We start from the raw sequence: 19881 nt of genomic DNA, 5'->3' as shown, positions 1-19881 counted from the left end.
ACTACATTTACCTGGTCTCCGTCTCCCGTCTGGTGCTCAGCGAAACGTTTCACTAAATTAAATCGCAGCGCCGTCAACATAACCACCAAATGTCACCAGATTATTGATGATAACTGCAAATACAGAGACTGTGACACTCTTGACACCCAGAGAGAATTTAATTTGTAGTTCTTTCATGTCATATTGCATCACAACAAGAAGCAGCGAACGTCTGTGTTTGATGTCAGTGCGCGCCGAAGAGCGGGGAGATGGCGACGTACCGGAGGACGGGCGGCGGCGACCGTCGTCTCCGTTGCAGGGCTTCGATCGATGCGGGCCGATAACGGAGGCGCACGCACGCTTGTTCATTGGCCCTCCTGTTGCCCTTTGTCATAGCACCTCTTCTTTCCCCCTCTCCCTGTCCACCACCCTATGGTGGGGGCCCCGGCCGTGACTCCGCCGGGGCCCTCCTCCTCTGCCGTACAGGTTGTTGGCCCCTCCTCTGCTTCTCGGCGCTCTACCGTCCCAGTGGTACCGTGCCGGTCCGGGGGCCCCGGCGTGTGGGGCAGACCGGTGAGGGCCCCGCCTCCTTCCGTGAACGCCGTGGCCCCCCGCGGAGTCCGCGGCGCCTTTCGGGCCTTCGTCCGGAGGAAGCTTCTCTTGTTGCGCCGCGAACACTTCGGTGTCAGGCCGACGTGATTCCTGGCTTCCGTGCATCTGTTGCCCCGGGTTACCCTGAGCTCCGGCTTTCATTGGTCCGTCAGAGCCATCCGAGGACAGAGACAGTCGGTCCAGGTGCTCTGTGATGGGGGGGGCTCTGCCGTGCTGGCCTCTGGACCGGCCCCCTCTCCTCGGGCCCCTCAACTGGTGCTGACGCCTCTGGCCCTGAACGCCTCTGCAGTGGGACAGTCCGGGGACAAACGGGTCCTCTCTGACTCCGGGTCCATCGGGGGACACGTTAGAGGCGGAGGAGGTGGGCGGGCCGGGGGAGACGTCTTCGTCCGGGTTCCCATTTTCAGCAGCAGGTGGCACCTGCAGGACTCAACGGGGATCAGAGTTAAAGTTCATATTCAACATGAAGAGACACGCAGGACAACGTGGTCCACGGTACTAAGCGGACATGTTTGTTCGTATCACTGCAGAGCAGACGGACACCAGGAGTTTTATAATGAGTCTGACGAAGACCAGGGAGACAACAGTAACCGTGGCAACGGAAAAAATTAATTCTAATCAAGAAATCGACTTAAATGTTTCTGAAGAAAACTCGGCTAAAAACATCGCAGAGGAAAACACATTTTCACCAAAAAACAAACCCTGTCGATGTCAAAACGAACATCGACCATGACAACAAATGTTTAAGTACAAAATACGATGTTATTAAGTTATTACACAGAATATAATAATTTGGAAACATTTAATTTAAAGTCCATCAGGAAGTCAAAACAGAAATCTGCAGCATTTGTTCCATGAATAGAATAGATGAAGAAGAAGAAGAAGAAGAAGAAGAAGAAGAAGAAGAAGAAAACAACTGATAAATCTGAGTTTCTTTTGTTTTTTTCCAAACCCCCGGTGAGTTCGGCCCCGTCGTCCTTTCTCACCTCGTTGATGTGGATGAGGAAGCGGTTCGACTCCACCTCGGGGTCGATGACTCCGCCTTTGGACCGCTGCTTCTCCAGCAGCTTCTGGAGCTCGAGGCGCTTCTGCTGGAAGTCCGAGCCGATCGCCGCCTCGTCCGGCTGCAGACACAAAACCCGCGTTCACGTTTGGACTTTTTTTTTTCCCCCTGAGCAGGTTTTTTTTTTGTTATTTTTTTTTTCTACCTCGGGCAGCTGAGGCACCGCCGCCGACAGCAGCTGATCCACGTCGTACGTCAGCGTCTCTCTGCACACCGGACACACCACCGTCAGCTCCTGTCAGAGGAGACCGGGTCAGCGCCGTCGGCCGTTAACGCTGCACTGTCCATTTCATTTCATAGCACCTGACAAATTTTTCCATTCATCCCAAACTGTATTTATTTATTTTTATTTTATTTGTCTGTATAGTCTGTGTGTGTGTGTATTTATGCATTGCCCTTATTTGTTTTTCTAAAATAATTATTTCTTATCCATCTTATTTCTTACACTTATTTGTAAACTTTTTCATATTGTGTGGGCCTTTTGTTTTTCTACGCTGCTGTGACGACCGAATTTCCCCACTGTGGGATTAATAAAGTCTAAATCTAATCTAATCTAATCTTAACGCTGCTGCTGGCGTCTCACCTGACAGTCCGCCTGGTCTCTGGTCTTGTCCTCCTCCAGCTCCTTCTCCCTCTGACGGAGCTCCCTCTCCGAGTGGCTGACGTAGCGGCCGAGGCAGTGCGAGTGGAAGTAGTGGTAGCAGCTGGTTTTGGTGAAGGTCTCTCCCTCCTAAAAAGAGACACAAACAGGAAATACGCTCACGATTATTTTTTTAAACGACGCAGGTTTCAGGAAAAAATAGTCAGGAACTATAAAGCAGCTGTTTATAGTGATTTCAAACAGGGTTTCGTTTCATTTATTTATTTTCGTTGGTAATTTGGGTCCTGACGGTTCGGGTTGTAAATTACAAGCTCGCTAAACAATGTGCAGACATTTGGAAAGATGCAAATGCGCCATGAATTTCTCACCAAGCGGGCCAACCGACAGTGACGTCACCCACCGGTTTGTAAACTGCCGTTCTGAAGCTTCGAATTCTGCATTTTAGCCCGTCGCCCTCTTGTTATTTTGGAGCCAGAAGTGACCATATTTGGACGAGCTGGGGAGGAGTGAGGGGCGGATCTGACGACACTATGCCCCCAAACAATGATAGCGAAAACCTGACTGCACCTCAGGCTTGTCAATCAAACAGCCCCGCCCCCAAACATATCTGTGTTTGAGTCCTAATATCGGATGAATGCTGGAATTGTTTTCAGAAGGAAACACTGATCAGAAGGAGGGAGTTTACTGAATGGGGTCATTGTTTAAAGTGGACTCAACGCTATTCTGTGAGCAAAATTTAAGTTTGGGTCTTTTTCTTTAATGCAATGAAGCGCTAACGTTACAAATTACGACCGGACCGACGTCGACCGTCTCACCTTGAAGCCGTAGAGGCAGATGACGCAGTTTCCATGAGGAATGTTGCTTTCAGTCAGGATTTCTTTTGCTTTCTGAAAAAAACCAAAAACCAAAACATTTAAAATGATGAATCCACTGAAATCATATAAAATTCTCTTGATTAACGAGGAAATTAAAAAAACGTGACACACTGAGACCTCAATGAGCTGATACAACACCGGCGAACCCAGACAGGACTGAGCCTCCAACTGGAGACACCTCCAAACGCTAAGAGACAAAAAAAAAAGAAAAAAGAAAAGAACACACACCGCGTTAACACCGAGACCGACCGGTCAGACAGGAAGTGATGCTGCCGATGAGTCGGCTCGTCACCTGCTGAGTTTATCGTCTGACAGCCCGCGGGGATTATGGATGGAGATGGCAGGAGAGGACGAGGGATACTGGACGTACAGAGGCGGAAACAGAGAGGCAGTGATTTAACAAGCTGCAGAAAATAATCCCAGAAACATATTAACGTATTTCAACAAGCAAACACTTTCGAAACAGAACCGACAGGTGAAACACGCAAACAAAAACAGCAAAAACAAAATATACATTTTGTCCAATTTTTTATTTTTTTTTAATCATATAGACACAATGAAAACTGTATTATCTATCACCTGCTGATCGAGGGTCAGCGTCAACGTGAGTCGGACGAACTGGGAGACGGAGTCCTCGGCCGTGGACGGGTACAGGACCAGGCTCACCTCCCAGCCCCTGCAGCAACAACACAACCAGCGAGCTTTAAACATCACAGAGACAAAAAAAAAAAAAAAAAAAAAAAGAAAACCCCGAGCGTCATCAGACGTCAACGGCATCGCTCATCTTCTGCACGACGACCCCGACAGGCTAAAACAAACCGTCCTGCTCTCTCTCTGCACACACAATCTCTCTCTCTGCCAAACTCCATTCAAAAATCTGTGGATTTAACAGTCTTTGCTTAAAACGCTGCATTTTACAAAACCCAGAGAAGGTTTTAGGATCTTAAAAGTAACCAAAATCATGAATTATGATTTGACAGAAGGAATCATAAAGTGGATGTCTGGAAGAATCTGGTGCAGACAGACCTGGTATAACATTAATTTTTTTTTTAATAAATATGATAGATAATAAGGCTTTTACAGGTCTTCTATTATCAGTATCATTGTCTACCTGTTTTGCACGAGTAAGCTAAAAATATATATATATATATGGCTTTTATATTGTAGTCTTTTAGCGTAGTGTAATTTCATAATGGAGGAAAACAACAGTCTTCAGAAGAAGAAGCTGAAATGTTGAAGAAGCATTCGGTACTTATGTGATGTGAACTTCACATAACGATCTTCATTACAAACTCCAACAGGTCTTCGTTGAATTTGAGCGCAGCCACAAGATGAAGCACCTGTCGGGAGGTGGATTTTCTGCTATATTTGGTGCAAAACTTCTAACATCTGTGCAAGTTTAATTAAAACGAACTGGGAGGGGAAACAAGAGAGGAGAACAGCTGGAGCTCCTCCAAAAAAAAAAAAAAAAAAAAAAAAAACTACATCCTGTGCAGGTGCCAAACTCTGATTTTACATCTTTTACTACAAAACGGCCTCCTCACACCGTCCTGCACCGTCACCCACACCCAAATGAACGAGCTTAATGCAGCTGGCCGCTAGCTCACCCGTCCTCCCTCCTGTCCACCAGCAGCTCGTCCAGGTAGATGGACTGCAGCACCTCGATCTCAGACTGCACGCTGCAGGACAAACAAACAAAAAGACAAACAGAAACACAGTCGTTACCGCGTGCGGCTGCTTCTCTGCGCCGGTTTTTAATTTTTAATTTTAATTTTTTTTTTTTTTTTTTTTAATAACCGGCTGACGGTTAGCATTGCTACACCAGAGCAGCGGCATTTCGTCTAGATTTTAACCCGGACCACGGCGGCCGTCTGGCGGGGTCAGACAATCCGGAGACCGAGTCGGACATCCGGAGGCTGTCACGACATTTACGGAGGTTTTAGAGGGAGAACTCGGACGCGTTTTCGACAGACTCACTCGCACTCCGCTGCCATCATGGTGTTTCTGGGGAGAGAAGCCGCAGATCAGCTGCCGCTAAAAAAACGGAAGTGGCGTCACACAAACAGACCTTCAAAATAAATTGCCTGGAGGCGAGAAAGCCTCTTTGAGACGCATCGACACACCGAACAATCACGTGCCAACGTCCCAAACCGAACTTCGGTACGGTTCTCAGGCGTAAAATCTAACTTCCTCCGGGTATTGAAACGTATATGTTAACTTGAGGAATTTATTTTGAATGTCTATACCGGAAGCATCCACAGCTGCTCGCTGTTGATTAATATTGAGTGTATATTGCCCTCTGGTGGTCACAGGGCGTAACAGCACAAGTTAGAAATGTACGCATCGGTATAATGATACAATAATCACACGACTGTGAACGTCAAAATAAAACCCCAGTGAGGAGATGACACGACCGAGGCTTGTTTTTAATAAAAATAAAATCATAATAAAAATAAAAATCAGAAGTAGAAGATGACGACCAATGTTTTAAAGACAGTGGCCCAATAATTAAATGTTAAAATGCTATTATTTTAATATTTAATTGGAACAGGGTTAATATTCAGAATATACTCCAGTACAGTAGATGGCAGCAAGCACTCTGAGCGTTGGTTTGTAGTCCGCCAGGAAAACCAACGAAGAAGACGACGACGCAGAAGAAGAAGAGAACCCGCGATACGATAGGAAAGACTATGTAGTGTTATTTCAAATTAATAACAGAAGGCTGAAACTGATTTGAGCAATTATTATTACTTTAGACATGAATAAAAACCCGCCGAAGACATTATGGGTTTTTATATATTTCCGCGTGTGACATTATAAATCGACAGAACCACCCGAAGTTTAAATGTTGTATTCACGCAAGCTAGTTCTGCGTTTGTGAAGAAAGTCTTAAGAAAATGGAGGAAACTGCGATGGAACCGGACTCGGTGGAAATGTCTGGACCCGGACCGCATCACGGGGTCGCTGATGCCTGGGAAACGGTCACTACAGCCCTGGTGAGTCGGGGTTAACACGGAAAGACCCGGGGGCCAGCATGAAGTGAAGCGCTGTCGCCGAACTCCATTCAACTAATTGACGATTTAAATATAAATTCACTGTAGCGATGATCTACATTTAGCAGGACATGAGCTGGGACAGGGAACTAGTCAGCAGGAGTATTCGGTTCAGTTCGGCATACGTGTGCTGATGTTTTTCTTTTATTTGCATGTTCTTGCCTTCATCATGAGCTTCTGTCTGTGCTGTTTTGTCTTTGCTCAAACCAACATAAACCGAGACTAACTTTTAAAGTTTGCTGCCAAAAGTTTAATGAAACAAGTTTTTATCAGAGAACAGGAGCGTCTGGGCCAGACAGACTCACGTGAGTTCAGATATCTTGTTGGAAAAGCAGACAAATGACCTCAAAGTGCCAAAATTCAACCATGAAAAGAGGCAACTAGTCCGTAAAAAGACTTGAATAAAATCATATGATTTTGAGATGCTAAATGAAGCAGAAGGCGGCCTTTAAAGAAACCTATTCAGGTTCCTGTGAGTCTGGGATGGAGCCCGTCCTCTAACCCTGTGTTCTGGTCGTGTTCAGGTGTCCCCCCGCGGCTCGGTACCGGAGCAGGGCCTCACGGACTCCCTGGTCCTGCTGTGCAGTCACGGTCTGGGCCGCCTGCTGGCCGGCTGGCTGCTGGAGACTCTGCAGATGCGTCTGTCGTCCTCCGTCGTCCCCGAGTTCTGGTCGGGACTGAAACAGCCAGAGAACGAGCTGGAGGAGCGGGACCGGGCCTGGGTTCTCCTCAGGGCCTTTAGGACTCTGCTGGACCGGCTGGACCCGTTCCTGGGTCAGTAGAAAAGATGAAGACTCGATGTTTGTGTTGAAGTCCGCAGCGTCTAAACGTCTCTTCTTCTTCTGTCAAGGTGGTCTGGAGAGACTGGGGACGTGGCAGGACGAGGGCCGCGGTGGTCTGTGCGGCCCGGGGCCCCGGGCCCTCCTGGACCGGGCCTTCACCACCATCAGGGCCCTCCTCCTCTTCTCCCCGGCGCCGGTCCTCCAGGAGCGCGTGCTGGAGTTTTACAGCCGGACCTTCTCCGTCTACATGAGCCAGGAGGGACAGAACGAGGACGGGGCCGAGGCCCCCGAGGGCCCCGAGGGAGGAGTCTGTCCGGGCTGCGGGGTCCCGACCCGGCGGTGCTGGTGCCGGGAGGCTCTGGAGCAGCTGCAGGAGCTCAGCCGCATCCTGTGAGTGGATCCGAGGAGAAACTGATGGATTCAAATATGTTCAGACTCGCGCCGAACAAACAAGGAGATCATAAATAAAAACCATCAATGACGAAAATAAGTCAACAAGTCAATATGTAAATAAAGAAGATTAAGAAAATGAGTCAATCCATAAAATAGGTCCATAATTAAATGAATAAAGTCAATAATTTAATAAATAAGAAATCAATATATAAGTAAATAAATCATCACCAAATATGTCAGTAATATGTAAATATATAAGTTGATATGTCAATGAAGAAATAAGTCAGTAAGTACATAAATATGTCAATAAGTCAACAAATACATGAATAAAAAACATTAGTGAGGAAATAAGTAATTAAATCCATCAATATAGATAGTTACAAAAAAAATGAGTAAAAATGTAAATCGATAAATAAAGTAAAGAAAAAGTCAGTAAGTCATAAAAAGGTTAATAACTAACTAAATCAAAGCCAGTAGGTAAATAAACAAGTTAATTAATAAATAAATACTTTGACTGAAGTTTGAACATTAAAATGAAGGTGAATTTATTTATTTTATTTAGTGAACGACTTTGACGTTTTGATTTTTTTTTTAAATTATTATTTATAATTAAATAAATAAAAGCCGAACTGCGATCATGATGGAGACGCTCCTCCATCACTGAACCAAACAAAGACGACAAACTGTTATTTTCAGAACTGCATTTCCTGTAGTCCATCATGTCGTCTCTGATGAATCAGCGTTGGGGAGAATGAACTGACGGACGTGTGTCGGCAGGTCGAGGCTGCAGCTGCTGGAGTGGGTCAGCTCCGAGGCCGTCACCTCCATCCTGCACCGGCTCATCGAGCAGCGGATGGAGCAGCACTGCCGCGGCGAGTACGAGCGCTCCTTCCTGCTGGAGTTCCAGGAGGTGAGACGTCCGCCGGTCTCTCCGCCGCCACCGTCGCCACTTAGCTGCTCCTTCAACCTGTGTGTGTGTGTGTGTGTGTGTGCGCAGTGGTTGGAGCTGGTGCTCGGATGGCTTAGCAAAGTGTTCGTGGACGGAGACGGACCAGGCCCGGCGGCTCCAGGAGGTCCCGGTTGTCCCAGTGGTCCCGGAGGTCCCGGTTGTCCTGGAGGTCTGGGAGGTCCGGGCTCCGTCTTGAAGCAGTGGAGGTGCCACATGCATCAGTTCTTCTGCCGGATCTACGTCAACATGAGGATCGAAGAGCTCTTCAGCATCATCAGAGGTGAGATGATGAAGATGATGGTGATGATGATGTCGTCGTCGTCGATGTCACACCGACCGACTCCAGGCCCGAACAGTTCGCCACGCATCCCCGAGGCTAGCTCCGAGCTACGACCTGTGTTTCCACGGTAACACTCAGTGGCACCTGCTCACAGAGATGAGAACCACAATGTGTATAAAATGTGCTTTAAAGTGTAGTACCACTGAGGGCCACCAGGGGATCCAATAGACTCCCATTGAAAAAGCATCAAGTTCTCTCCTGAAATACAAAGTCAATAAAGTCTTTCGCTAAAGTTCCTCCTTCTAGATTTTTCTCGGATATTTTCGTGACTTTAAAAACAAGTTTTTCGAAACTTCTCTTTCAGATTTCCCAGAATCCAAAGCTGCGATCGAGGATCTGAAGTTTTGTCTGGAGAGAACGAACCAGCGTCAGCAGCTGCTCACGTCGTTAAAATCTGCTTTTGAGAGCCGTCTGCTGCATCCGGGTCGGTTACTGCTCCGTGTTTCTGTTCCTACACGTGTTCAAATCAACACGCAACATTTAATGAGTTCCTCATTTTTATTTTCACTCCGTGATCTACAGTGAAACATGTTTTCATCACGTTAATTAACGTTTAAAGCAAGCGGAAGGAAAATAATCATGAAAACAAAACAGCAAATTTAAAGCAGAATATTATCATACATGTATATAAATGCACATATGTCTTTACATTTAAACTGCTGTATGTTACAACATGAAAAAGAAGTAAATAAGAAAAAATAAATAAATAAAAGAATAAATAATATTATGGCTAAAGAAAATTTTAAAAGTGTAGAATACACAAATAAATGATGAATGAACTTTGATACCAATAAGTTAATAAATAATTTTTGTTTTCAATATTGAAAAAAAATGGAGGACCGTGAGTCCTGTCTCGTGTGACTGTAAAAAAAAACAAAAAACAAAAAAACTTTGGCTTTAAAAGATAATTAATGTCACCTAAGCTAAGAAACTTAAAATTCATGGTGTGTTTTTTTTCCTACAGGCGTCCACACGTCCGACATCCTCACGGTTTACATCTCGGCCATCAAAGCGCTGCGAGAGCTCGACCCGTCCATGGTCATCCTGCAGGTCGCCTGTCAGCCCATCCGCAAGTACCTCAGGTAAACAAACAAACAAACACACACACACACACAGATTAAAATGAAAATGTTTCTGGTAAAAAACAAAAAAAACACAAGGCTCAAAGTTTATGTTGAAGCAATTCCTTGATCTCCCGTGGTGCGTTCAAGGACTCGCGAGGACACGGTGAGGCAGATCGTGGCCGGTCTGACCGGCGACGCGGAGGGCTGCACCGACCTGGCGTCCGAGCTGTCCAGAGGAGACCCGGTGACGCTGGAGATGCAGGACAGCGACGAGGAAGGCAACGACCCGGAGGACTGGAGTCCGGACCCGACCGACGCCGTGCCCGGTCAGTGAACGCGTCACGTGTGAACTAACCCGCCCGCGCGGAGCTGCGGGAGTTTTACTCTTCTTCTTCTTCTCCATCAGATAAAATGGGCTCCAAACGCAGATCGTCTGACATCATCAGCCTGCTCGTCAGCATCTACGGCAGCAAGGACATCTTCATCGACGAGTACCGAGCCGTGCTGGCCGACCGGCTGCTGCACCAGCTCAACTACAACACCGCCAGGTACCGCGGAGGACATTGAACGCATCTCAAATCACACTTTAAAGCCACGTCACAGAACTTATAGGCAACGACTCCCGTTTCAACTTTACACACGATTTAAGATTTGGAATCCAAACAGGGGAAAAAAAAAAAAAAATCAACCAAAAGCTTTTTGAAGTGTAAAACTCAGATTTGTTTTTATTCATATTTATTTCCACGTAGCTCCACACAGGAAGTCGTGTGTAAAGTGGTTTTCTTTTGTTTACGAGCTGCACGACTCCTAACGACGTCGTCACGTTCCTGCCGTCGTGTGTTTTCAGGGAGATCCGTAACGTGGAGCTGCTGAAGCTGCGGTTCGGAGAGTCTCACATGCACTACTGCGAGGTCATGCTGAAGGTGAACACGCTCCCATTAAAAGGAGTTTTCTACCTGTTAAAGGGGAGTTTTCTCCTTCCAGCCGCTCGTGTCGGAGTTGTTGAGTTGTCGGGTTCTCTTGTAAAGTTCTGTCGTAACGACTTCACTGAACATTTTTAAAACCCCGATCGCGTGATGAATTTCTCGCCACGAAGAAGGTGATGGTGACGATCGTCGTCTGTCTCTGCAGGACATGGCCGACTCCCGCCGCATCAACAGCAACATCCGGGAGGAGGAGTCGAGGCTGAGCGAGGAGGAGCAGCCGCCGCTGTCGCTGTCCTCCATCATCCTGTCGTCGGAGTTCTGGCCTCCGCTGAAAGAGGAGAAGCTGGAGCTGCCGGCCGTCGTCTGCCGGGCCATGGAGGCGTACACGCACCGCTACGAGAAGCTCAAGGTGGAGTCACGCGATGCTGCTGTGGGCGGAGCTCGTTGAAATGTTCTTGAATTTAGCGACGTTATAATGCAGAAGTCGGCACGGTGAAACGAATCGGATCGGTCGTCCCCTTCGTTTGAGGTCGTTCAAGTCTGACTGGTGATGCGTTCAAGGACGCTGGGGAAGCCGGGTGGGAAACACGGAGCTTTTGGATGGCAGACAACTTTTAATTCCCGTACGGTCAAGTGTCCTTGAACACACCATCACAAAACGACTTTTCTGTTTATTTTCAGTGGAGTTTTTAAAACTCGTGTTCCGCTGCGGCGTCTCCGTTTGTGTCCTCGTGGGCGGAGCTTCTCGTGCTGACCCCGCCTGCCCCCCTCTCCCCCTGTGTTTTCCAGGCCATGAGGACACTGAGCTGGAAGCCCCACCTGGGCTCCGTCACGCTGGACGTGGAGCTGGAGGACCGAACGCTCTCCAACCTCACCGTGTCGCCGATCCACGCCGCCATCATCCTGCACTTCCAGGAGAAAAGTAGGTCGACGTCTCGCCCGTTTACTGAAACTCGAGTCACGGCTCGGCCTCTCTTTGAGGTGGGATCATCATCATCATCATCATCGGCGCCGCCGCCGTCTTCTTCTTCTTCTCCTTGTCCTCCCGTCAGGCTCGTGGTCGCTGGAGGAGCTGAGCGTGAAGCTGGGCGCCCCGAAGGAGCTGCTGCACAGGAAGCTGGCGCTGTGGCAGCAGCACGGCGTGCTGCGGGAGGAGGCGGGCGGGCGCTACTACGTGGTGGAGACGGGCTCGTCCAAGGAGAAGCTGGAGCGAGGCGTGATGCTGATCGACAGCGACGAGGAGCGCGACTCCAACACCACCACGCAGTCGGAGCAGAGGGAGGAGAAGCTGCAGGTGAACGACGCTCGAACTCGGCACGGAGTCTGGAGAGGGCTGAGATTTCATTCACAGATTAGTTATAAATGTTTTACCTGATTTTAGATCAAACTCGTAGATGGAATTTAAAATAACATATTACAGTTTATTGATTAGTTAATGAAATTATAATTGATATTAGCGCTGCAGCTAATTTCACTATTAATTAGTTGGCCGATTATTTTCTGCAGATATTTAAAAGCTGGAACATAAAAATGTGCAGATTTTAGCTTAAGAATAACTGATGGGCGATCGAAATCAGAACCAGTTATAGTTTCTGAACTGCAGCTACCTGCTGCGTGAAATTTTTAAACATTAAAAACGCGCATTACATTTAAGGTCCCACGTTATGTGGAATCCAAAAATACTCAAAATACTCGATTTAGACCAAAAAAAAGTAAAATTCTCACGTTTAGGAAGCTGAAATCGTTAATTATTTAAATGAACTCAAATGATTAATCATTCAAACGGTTTCAGATTCATTTTCTATTGATCGGTTAATCAGCTCAAATTGATCTGATAGAAAAATAACAACTGTAAACATGTCCTCACTAATGTCCTCACAAAGATAGACGTACGAGTAAATACGCGCCTACATACAGTAAACAGGAAGTGACTCCTCCCTGCGTGTCTTCCTGCAGCTCTTCTGGGCCTACATCCAGGCGATGCTCACCAACCTGGACAGCATGACGCTGGACCGCATCCACTCCATGCTGAGGATGTTCGTCGCCACGGGCCCCGTCGTCACGGAGATGGACGTCAACGAGCTGGAGGCCTTCCTGCAGAGGAAGGTCAGGGAGCATCAGCTGATGATGTCGGCGGGCGTCTACCGGCTCCCCAAGTCCACCTGAGGGAGAGAAGGAGGGAGGGAAGGCGGCGCGTTCGAGTCCGTCAGAAGAGCGTGGGAGTTTCCGGTGTTCTGCTGGAACACGCCGCTTCAAATCACAAACACATCAGCTGACACATCAATCAAACACGTTTCACAGACAGGAAATAAACTGAATGAAACAGGAGTCAGTCTGGATTTACTGGATGTTCCAACGTGACCTGAACGCAGCATCTGGCGGGTTTGTTTTTCAAAATAAAATCACTGCTGCAGGTCAGTACAGACTGTGTTGATGCTGCAGCTGAAATACATTTTTATTGGTTCGTAATTTGCACGTTTTCATTTTATTTTCTGCCATTTTTTTACTTTTACTTTAAATTTCAACATCTTCATCTTCCTCCCTGCTTTTATTTTGATAGTTTCAAAATATAATCTGGAAGGAACTTTAAATCCAGTTTAACATGTATCTGAAGTTATTTCACCCCTCAGAGTTGGATCGGTGCATCTTAAACTAAATTTTGCTGAAAACTTAACGACTTGAAAAGAGGATTGTTTCCACGGTTTTCATCATGAAGGAAAAACATTTTTATATGAATTTTTTTTATCATCTTTTATTTTTCCATTTAGTTTCACATGAAGCACATTTCTGTCTTTATTTGGACACAGATTTACATTAAAAGACGAACACGTCTGTTACTGGCTTCACACCTGCTCAGGTAACAGTTTAGTCCCACGCTTCCCTTTCAGAGGTTAAACACACGAGTTAAAGGAGGAAAATTAAAACGCGAGTCGAGTCTGAAGAAGGACAAAAAAAACCCGAAACTGTCCTGATGGCGGTGCAGTGAGGGGGCGGGGTCACAAGACCTTTCAAAAATAACGTGTTCATCCGCGGCAGAGCCTGAATGTAAAGCTGGAAACAGTTCGTGGATTATTGATTGGTTTCTACGGAGGCCCCCGAGGGACACAGCTTTACGTTTCCTCTGATCGTTCCTGGTTTTAAAGGCTGCAGCTGAAAGTGAATCCGATCTGATCGGATCCGAATCACCGCTGCAGCTCGACCGAAACTACTCGAACCAGTTTTCAGATGTTCGGGAGTTTCAGGACGACTGCGGCAGCTTGTCTAAACTAAAATCTACATTTTTCCGTACTCCGTCACGTGACCGTAAAAGATGACACGGCACCCTCTGGTGGCCCGACGGGAGTATTACACACGTTGGCTTTATACGGGGGGGGGGGGTAAAAACGGGTCGGGGATTTTCAGGGCGTCGATTACGTTAACGATTAAATCCCACGCGTCTCCTCGTGGACCGGTTTCGCTCATCAGATCTACGAACGGCTTTGTGCAGTTTAGTGAATCGGACCGAGAACGTTAGTACAAAAAAAAAAAAAAGTTGATGAAAAGTGTGAAGCCCAGTCTGTCGTTAACGGTCGACCCGCTCCGTCCTCGGGGGGGGGGGGGGGGGGGGTGGTCCAACAACAGAACAGAACCTCTGCGAGCTCCAGTTAAAAAGCAGAAACGTGAGAACGGCCCTGTAACTCCTTCCGAGCTGCCGGCCGTGGATCCGCCAGCTGCAAACGTTCAGTTCGTTCACTTATCTCGAGGTCCCGGCGCCGGCCCGGCCCGGCCCGAAGCTCTCCGGAGCGCCTCAGCAGCACTTCTTCCCTCTCTTCCTGCGGTCGCGGTCCCGCTGGGCGTTCATGTTCACCGTGTCCTTCTCCCGCTCGCGCTCCCGCTCCGCTCGGTTCTGGCTCTGCTTCTTGGCCCGGAGCACCATGTGGGTGAAGGCCATGAACATCTGGGCAACGAGACGACACGTGCAACACGTCAGCAGACCGAAAGCTTCTCAGAGTAAACAACAACAACAAAATATATTTTCTACACGCCAGAAAACTTCCTGTTTCCACAGAACCAACTTCAGGGTCCAGTTCTGCTTTTAAATCATCTGAATCATGAAAAGCACAAAAACAAACTCCTCCTCCTCCTCTTCCGCAGAGCTGATGTTATTAAAATCCTCAAACATCACATTAAAATGCTTTCCTTCCTGTAAAGCTGTAACCAAGGTGCTGCAGCATCCTGTTACCGTGACAACAAGAGAAAACAGACACTGCTGCAGCAGCACAGTCGCCAGAACAGAGAGAGAGCGAGAGAGGCAACACAACGCTGCCACCGTCAGGTCACACTGTGAACTGCAGCACCGTCATCTGATTTCCGTCCATTTCTGGAAAACTTCTGTTTCTAACGACCCGAAAAACATGAAAGATGAAACCTTTACAACATTTTCGGGATATTTTGACACAAAAACGCAGCGAAAGAAACAGTTTGAGGAAGACCCGGTTTTTAAACGAAGACATGAACAAGCTGACAATTATCAAAAACAGTGATCGTAACGAACAAACCAAACGTGTAACAACGGAGTTAACTCGAATTTTGAAAACAGGAAGTGCTCGTCTCCACGTACCTCCTCTACGTTGATGTTTTCTTTGGCACTCGTCTCGAACACACGGACGCCCACCGACTCCCCGAAACGCATTGCATCGTGGGTATCCACCTGTTTCCTGGCTGGGTCGTCGTTCTTGTTTCCCACTGAGAGAGAAAGAAAGAAAGAAAGAAAAACAAAACCTTTAAAGCTGTTGCTGCAGCGCCCCCTGCTGGGTGGACGACTACAGTCTGAATTACTGACAACTTCTAAAACACAAACACGTCGGTTTGAAAAAACTTTCATAATTAATAAAAATATTGATGTTCATTTTTATAAATATTTAAATATAATGTTTTCTGTGACGTGTTTACTCCGATTCAGGTTAACGTCTCGGAAGCGCCTAATTAATCAGATATTGATATTATTGATCAGATATTGATATTGTTGATCAGATATTGATATTATTGATGGACTCTGTGACCCACCGAGGATCTTGCAGACGGAGTCACAGTTCTGGGAGATCTCGTTCAACCACCGCTTCACATTCACGAAGGACTCTGGATTGGTGACGTCGTAGACGATGATGACTCCGTGGGTGTTCCTGTAGTACCTGCAGAGGGACGGGAGGAGTGAGGAGTGAGGAGAGAGGAGTGAGGAGAGAGGAGAGAGGAGTGAGGAGTGAGGAATGAGGAGTGAGGAGTGAGGAGAGAGAAGAGAGAAGAGAGAAGAGAGAAGTGAGGAAAGAGGAGAGAGGAGTGAGGAGTGAGGAGTGAGGAGAGAAGAGTGAGGAGTGAGGAGAGAGGAGAGAGGAATGAGGAGTGAGGAGAGAGGAGAGAGGAGTGAGGAGTGAGGAGAGAGGAGAGAGGAAAGAGGAGAGAGGAGTGAGGAGAGAAGAGTGAGGAGTGTTTACGTGGAGGTGATGGTCCGGAACCTCTCCTGACCCGCGGTGTCCCAGATCTGCAGCTTCACTCGCTCCCCGTCGATGTCCACCGTCCGGATCTTGAAGTCCACGCCGATGGTGGTGATGTAGCTGCCTGCAGGGGGGCGGAGCTTCACGGGTCAGAAGGACACGCAGAGAGCAACACACACACACAACACCACACACAACACCACACCACACCACACACACACACACACACACACACACACAACACACACACACACACACACACACACACACACACACAAAACACACAACACACACCGCCCTGCAGCCGCAGACATGTTGGGGCAGCTCTGATCAACATGATTAAAACACTCACCGGAGAAGGAGTTGTCTGCGAACCGGAGCAGGAGGCTGCTTTTCCCCACATCTGAGAGCAGAGACAACAGGAAGCAGATTAGTGAGCAGAAACACTGCTTTTTAAAATGGAGGTCACGGTGACCTTGGACCCCGCAGGTCCTCAGAGGTCCCCCGCTGCGGTAGGACGAAACTATTTCTACAATCGGAGACGTCGTGTTCGAAAACGGCAGCGCGATTCAAACGAGACGTCCTCGAGCGGCGGGAGGTCGTTACCACGGCAACCCGTGCAATGTAGGTCGTTGACGTCTGGACAGTCTGTCCTGAAGATCTGATCGGAGGTCGGATTCACCTGCAAGTTTCACTTTTCATCGGCCTACAAACAGCTCAGCTTCGTGATGAAGCTGCTCATTTCTCCATCATCATCATCATCATCATCACCACCACCCTCCTCCTCCTCCTCCTCCTCAGCTGATAAAAACCTGTCTGAAGGTCACTCAGTGTGAACCTGATTCATGAACCTCCCGCAGATCAAACAGCTGTTCAGAGTTTCTCATCATCAACTGACCCGAAATCAGCAGCTGCTTCAGAAAATTAAAAGCCAACCCGTTTGAACATTTCTTCGATGATGCTTCGGTAGATGGTCTCTGCTTGTTATCAAGGCTGAAATAATAGAAAAACTGGAGCCGTCTGCTTCATCTTTGGGACAGAAGACACAGGAAGTAACAGATCTGTAGTTCTGTGACCAAAAACAAACCAAGTTCGAACCAATCAGAGCAGAGCTGTGTCATCAACGAGGAAGTTCTCAGTAAAACTCAGAAAACTGCAGCAAAGTTTTAACATCATGTGACGTTTTGCGGCGCCGCCTAAAGTCGGACAGAACCTCTACCCATCATGCACTGCTGTAGGACACTGCATTAGTTAGAAATACAGCAGAATGACCCTTTAAATTGTTATGCATCTTCCAGGACTCCTGAAAGTTTAAAAAAAAAAAAAAAAAAAAAAAAAAAGGAGTGTGAATGTACTAACTGGAGTCTCCGATGATGAGCAGCTTAAACAGATGATTGTAGTCTTTTCCCGCCATTCGGACGGCCTGGCGCTGAATTTCCTGGTAGCTCTAGTCTCATAGGAGGAGGAGGAGACGGTCCTTCTTCTTCTTCTTCTCTCATCAACGTGCAGCGTTGTCACAGGTGCTCCTCTGCCGACGCGTCCAGCTGCAGCTCAGACGGCCTTGCGGTGGATCTGCAGAACAAGCGCTCTTCTCCCTGCACAGCTGCACGTCTGTGATTCATGCTGCGACCGGCAGCGTGGTTTCACCTCGGTTCCAGTTCCACCTAGTGCTGCTGCTGCGGGGCGGGTCAGGGTGGGTGGGTGGGTGGGGGGGGCGGGAGGGTTCCAGATCACCCACGGCCCGGCGGACTCTCCCTCCTCCTCTGGCTGTAGGCCCACGCCTCACGTCTGGGGATCCAGGATGGATGGATGCGGCCGATCATGAATTCCCGCCTTTATGACGCCATCCCTTTTTTTTTTTTTTTTTTTTTTTTTTAATTAAAAAGAAAAAAAGGCCGAAACTGAGCCGTTCCTCTTTTTCACTGCAGCTCAGCGGACGCTCCTTTAAAGTCGACCGCCGTGAGTCACGCCTCGGTTCCTCTGGTGGTCGAGTGAAAAGTCGCCCGTTCCCTGTTTACCGGCACAAGGGCGCCTCTCTTGCTTCTTTAATCCTGGATGCTGAGAAGCAGAAGACAAACAGCACGTTAGACTAAAACTGTGATCAGCAGGTACATTTCGATTGCGGTGTGCAGCCTGTACCCCTGTGCCTCCCTCCCAGTGGTCAAACAACAGCTGAGTCACTAAATATAACTTCCTCATCCTGCTTTATTCCCCCCCCCCCACAGTCCCTTCACTCAGCTGGGACCACCAGGTAGCATCAGCCAGAGGCTCCCCGACAGTCACACTGTCCGCCTTTAACGAATCTGAACTCATGAGGGGAAACACTGGAGATCAACTGGACAAGGTCGGGACAGTTTTCCATGGAAACAGGAAAGGCTGGCTAATGCCAGCTAATCCAGCCCCCAGTGCGCTGTCTTGTCCGCGCGCGGAGGCCAATGCAAATCTCTCCTTTAAATAATAGCAATTTAATGATTCTTGAAGTTACAGAAAATGTTAATAGCCTAAACAATAAAACGCCACACTTTGCCAAGTGTTGTATTGGTTATCTTTCATTCGGCTCACATTTAGTTTCCCAAACTGCCATTATTCCGATACAGATACATCAGATTTGAGACACTGTTTAAGCCATTTGCGCCAGACTTGTACCGTCCCTTTAATGGAGGACAGCTGTGTAAGGGTTCAGCAATTTAATCAATATAAGTTTACCTTAGTGCGACACTATGCAATTATAGATGCCGAATTTAAATATAAAACATAACGTTCGCGGAAAATGTCCAGAGTTATGTTTAATATGGAGGTAAAACTCCCACCGACAGACACCGATTTCTTGCCCATATTTTGAACGCAGTTTGGCCTGAGATTGCACGAACGTGACAGAAGCGTCAATCAATAGCTACAAGTCGTTGATTCCAGAGACAATAATAGTTTACGAGCCTGGTTGAACTACACTTTCCACCAGTGACCATTCAACGGTGAAGTCAGTCGGTCTTAGGACCCGCGACCCGGACAACACCGTCAATATGTCCCTTTGAACGACCCCGTTCCACGGTAACGACGCACCAAACTCCCTGCGTAAATCCATGTATTTTCCCTGAAATTCAACTTAACAAATGCTGCTCATGGCATTTGAGGTACTTGTGTGGACATGTGAATACCTACGTTTACAAGTTCTTCAATTCGGCACACGTTAAATAACGTAATGACTTTTACGGATGTTAAAATCACAGTTTGGCCTCAACGGTCACAACTTTTTAGCTGCCTTGACCGCTTCCCGGTGGGCGGTAACACGGGAACAGAGTGAAACTGCTAAATAAATACAAATTCATCGACATTAAGAGCTTTATAATGCAACCGAAGTAACGAAGGATCCATAACGAATCATAAACGTGTTGGTTTGTGTTTGGTACGGCCGGTGCTGCAGCCGACAAGCAATGAAAAATGAAAACGTGCGGAATTCTTTATCCAGTCTGGAGTGACGGGTGTCTGGGCCTGAAACCGGCCCGGCAGGAAACTTCTCGCTCCTCGGAGAAACTTTGAAGCAGCCACGGATTTGAGAACTTACTCCGGTCCTCCGGTAGACTCGGTGCTCGGTCGGCGGGTCGTGTTGTGAGCAGGCCCGCGGTAGAGGCTGGTTGTGTCCTGGAGGAGTTCGCTGGAATCGCGGCTCCGGTCGTAACGTCTCCCGGAGTCGGCCACACCTGACTGCCCGCAGCTGATGACCCACTCTCATCATCTGATGCCGCATTCAGGGAGAGTGGGACAAACGGGCACCG

The 19881-nt window shown here is 47.8% G+C and overlaps 3 protein-coding genes across 4 annotated transcripts; 1 reads left to right on the top strand and 2 right to left on the bottom strand.

The window, feature by feature from the left end:
* Positions 1-151: 151 nt before the first annotated feature.
* Positions 152-5150, bottom strand: rnf25 (ring finger protein 25). Of its 2 annotated transcripts, none has more exons than XM_069165259.1 (10): positions 5108-5150; positions 4738-4809; positions 3710-3806; positions 3423-3490; positions 3242-3317; positions 3071-3142; positions 2238-2384; positions 1800-1889; positions 1578-1715; positions 152-1011 (listed from the first exon to the last, which is right to left on the bottom strand). In XM_069165259.1, exons 1-10 carry the CDS (start codon positions 5125-5127, stop codon positions 370-372), a joined length of 1422 nt encoding a protein of 473 aa, XP_069021360.1. In that variant the 5' UTR covers positions 5128-5150; the 3' UTR covers positions 152-369. The 2 variants fall into 2 exon arrangements, with proteins under 2 accessions (XP_069021360.1, XP_069021361.1); XM_069165260.1 differs by having other exon boundaries at positions 3248-3317.
* Positions 5151-5789: 639 nt separating this feature from the next.
* On the top strand, positions 5790-14252 carry anapc2 (anaphase promoting complex subunit 2). Its single transcript, XM_069165258.1, has 14 exons — positions 5790-6126; positions 6708-6957; positions 7034-7355; positions 8136-8268; positions 8356-8587; positions 8952-9071; positions 9612-9729; positions 9859-10037; positions 10118-10259; positions 10559-10634; positions 10843-11046; positions 11427-11559; positions 11690-11931; positions 12594-14252. The coding sequence occupies exons 1-14, from the start codon at positions 6028-6030 to the stop codon at positions 12801-12803; spliced, it is 2460 nt and encodes an 819-aa protein (XP_069021359.1). The 5' UTR covers positions 5790-6027; the 3' UTR covers positions 12804-14252.
* LOC138207766 (ras-related protein Rab-35) lies at positions 14192-17931 on the bottom strand. Its single transcript, XM_069165262.1, has 6 exons — positions 17468-17931; positions 16461-16511; positions 16109-16232; positions 15684-15808; positions 15238-15362; positions 14192-14574 (listed from the first exon to the last, which is right to left on the bottom strand). Exons 1-6 carry the CDS (start codon positions 17520-17522, stop codon positions 14425-14427), a joined length of 630 nt encoding a protein of 209 aa, XP_069021363.1. The 5' UTR covers positions 17523-17931; the 3' UTR covers positions 14192-14424.
* Positions 17932-19881: the final 1950 nt, after the last annotated feature.

The sequence above is a fragment of the Embiotoca jacksoni genome, unplaced genomic scaffold (assembly GCF_022577435.1).
Source record: "Embiotoca jacksoni isolate LCO1_2020_lvr unplaced genomic scaffold, fEmbJac1.0.p SCAF_34, whole genome shotgun sequence".
Classification (NCBI taxonomy): Eukaryota; Metazoa; Chordata; class Actinopteri; family Embiotocidae; genus Embiotoca; species Embiotoca jacksoni.
This window is presented reverse-complemented; position numbering and strand designations above follow the sequence as displayed.

Bases quoted from the DNA above. Each gene is read 5' to 3' on its own strand.
- rnf25 (XM_069165259.1), bottom strand. From the start codon at position 5,127: ATGATGGCAGCGGAGTGCGA. The intron at 3,143-3,241 runs GTGTGTCACGTT...GGTTTTTTTCAG, and splicing joins ATCAGCTCATTGAGGTCTCA to AAAGCAAAAGAAATCCTGAC. The intron at 1,890-2,237 runs GTGAGACGCCAG...CTCCTCTGACAG, and splicing joins GAGACCAGGCGGACTGTCAG to GAGCTGACGGTGGTGTGTCC.
- anapc2 (XM_069165258.1), top strand. From the start codon at position 6,028: ATGGAGGAAACTGCGATGGAACCGGACTCGGTGGAAATGTCTGGACCC. The intron at 8,269-8,355 runs GTGAGACGTCCG...GTGTGTGCGCAG, and splicing joins TCCTGCTGGAGTTCCAGGAG to TGGTTGGAGCTGGTGCTCGG. The intron at 9,072-9,611 runs GTCGGTTACTGC...TTTTTCCTACAG, and splicing joins GAGCCGTCTGCTGCATCCGG to GCGTCCACACGTCCGACATC.
- LOC138207766 (XM_069165262.1), bottom strand. From the start codon at position 17,522: ATGGCGGGAAAAGACTACAATCATCTGTTTAAGCTGCTCATCATCGGA. The intron at 16,512-17,467 runs GTTAGTACATTC...CTCTGCTCTCAG, and splicing joins GCTCATCATCGGAGACTCCA to ATGTGGGGAAAAGCAGCCTC. The intron at 15,809-16,108 runs GTAAACACTCCT...GTCCCTCTGCAG, and splicing joins TTCCGGACCATCACCTCCAC to GTACTACAGGAACACCCACG.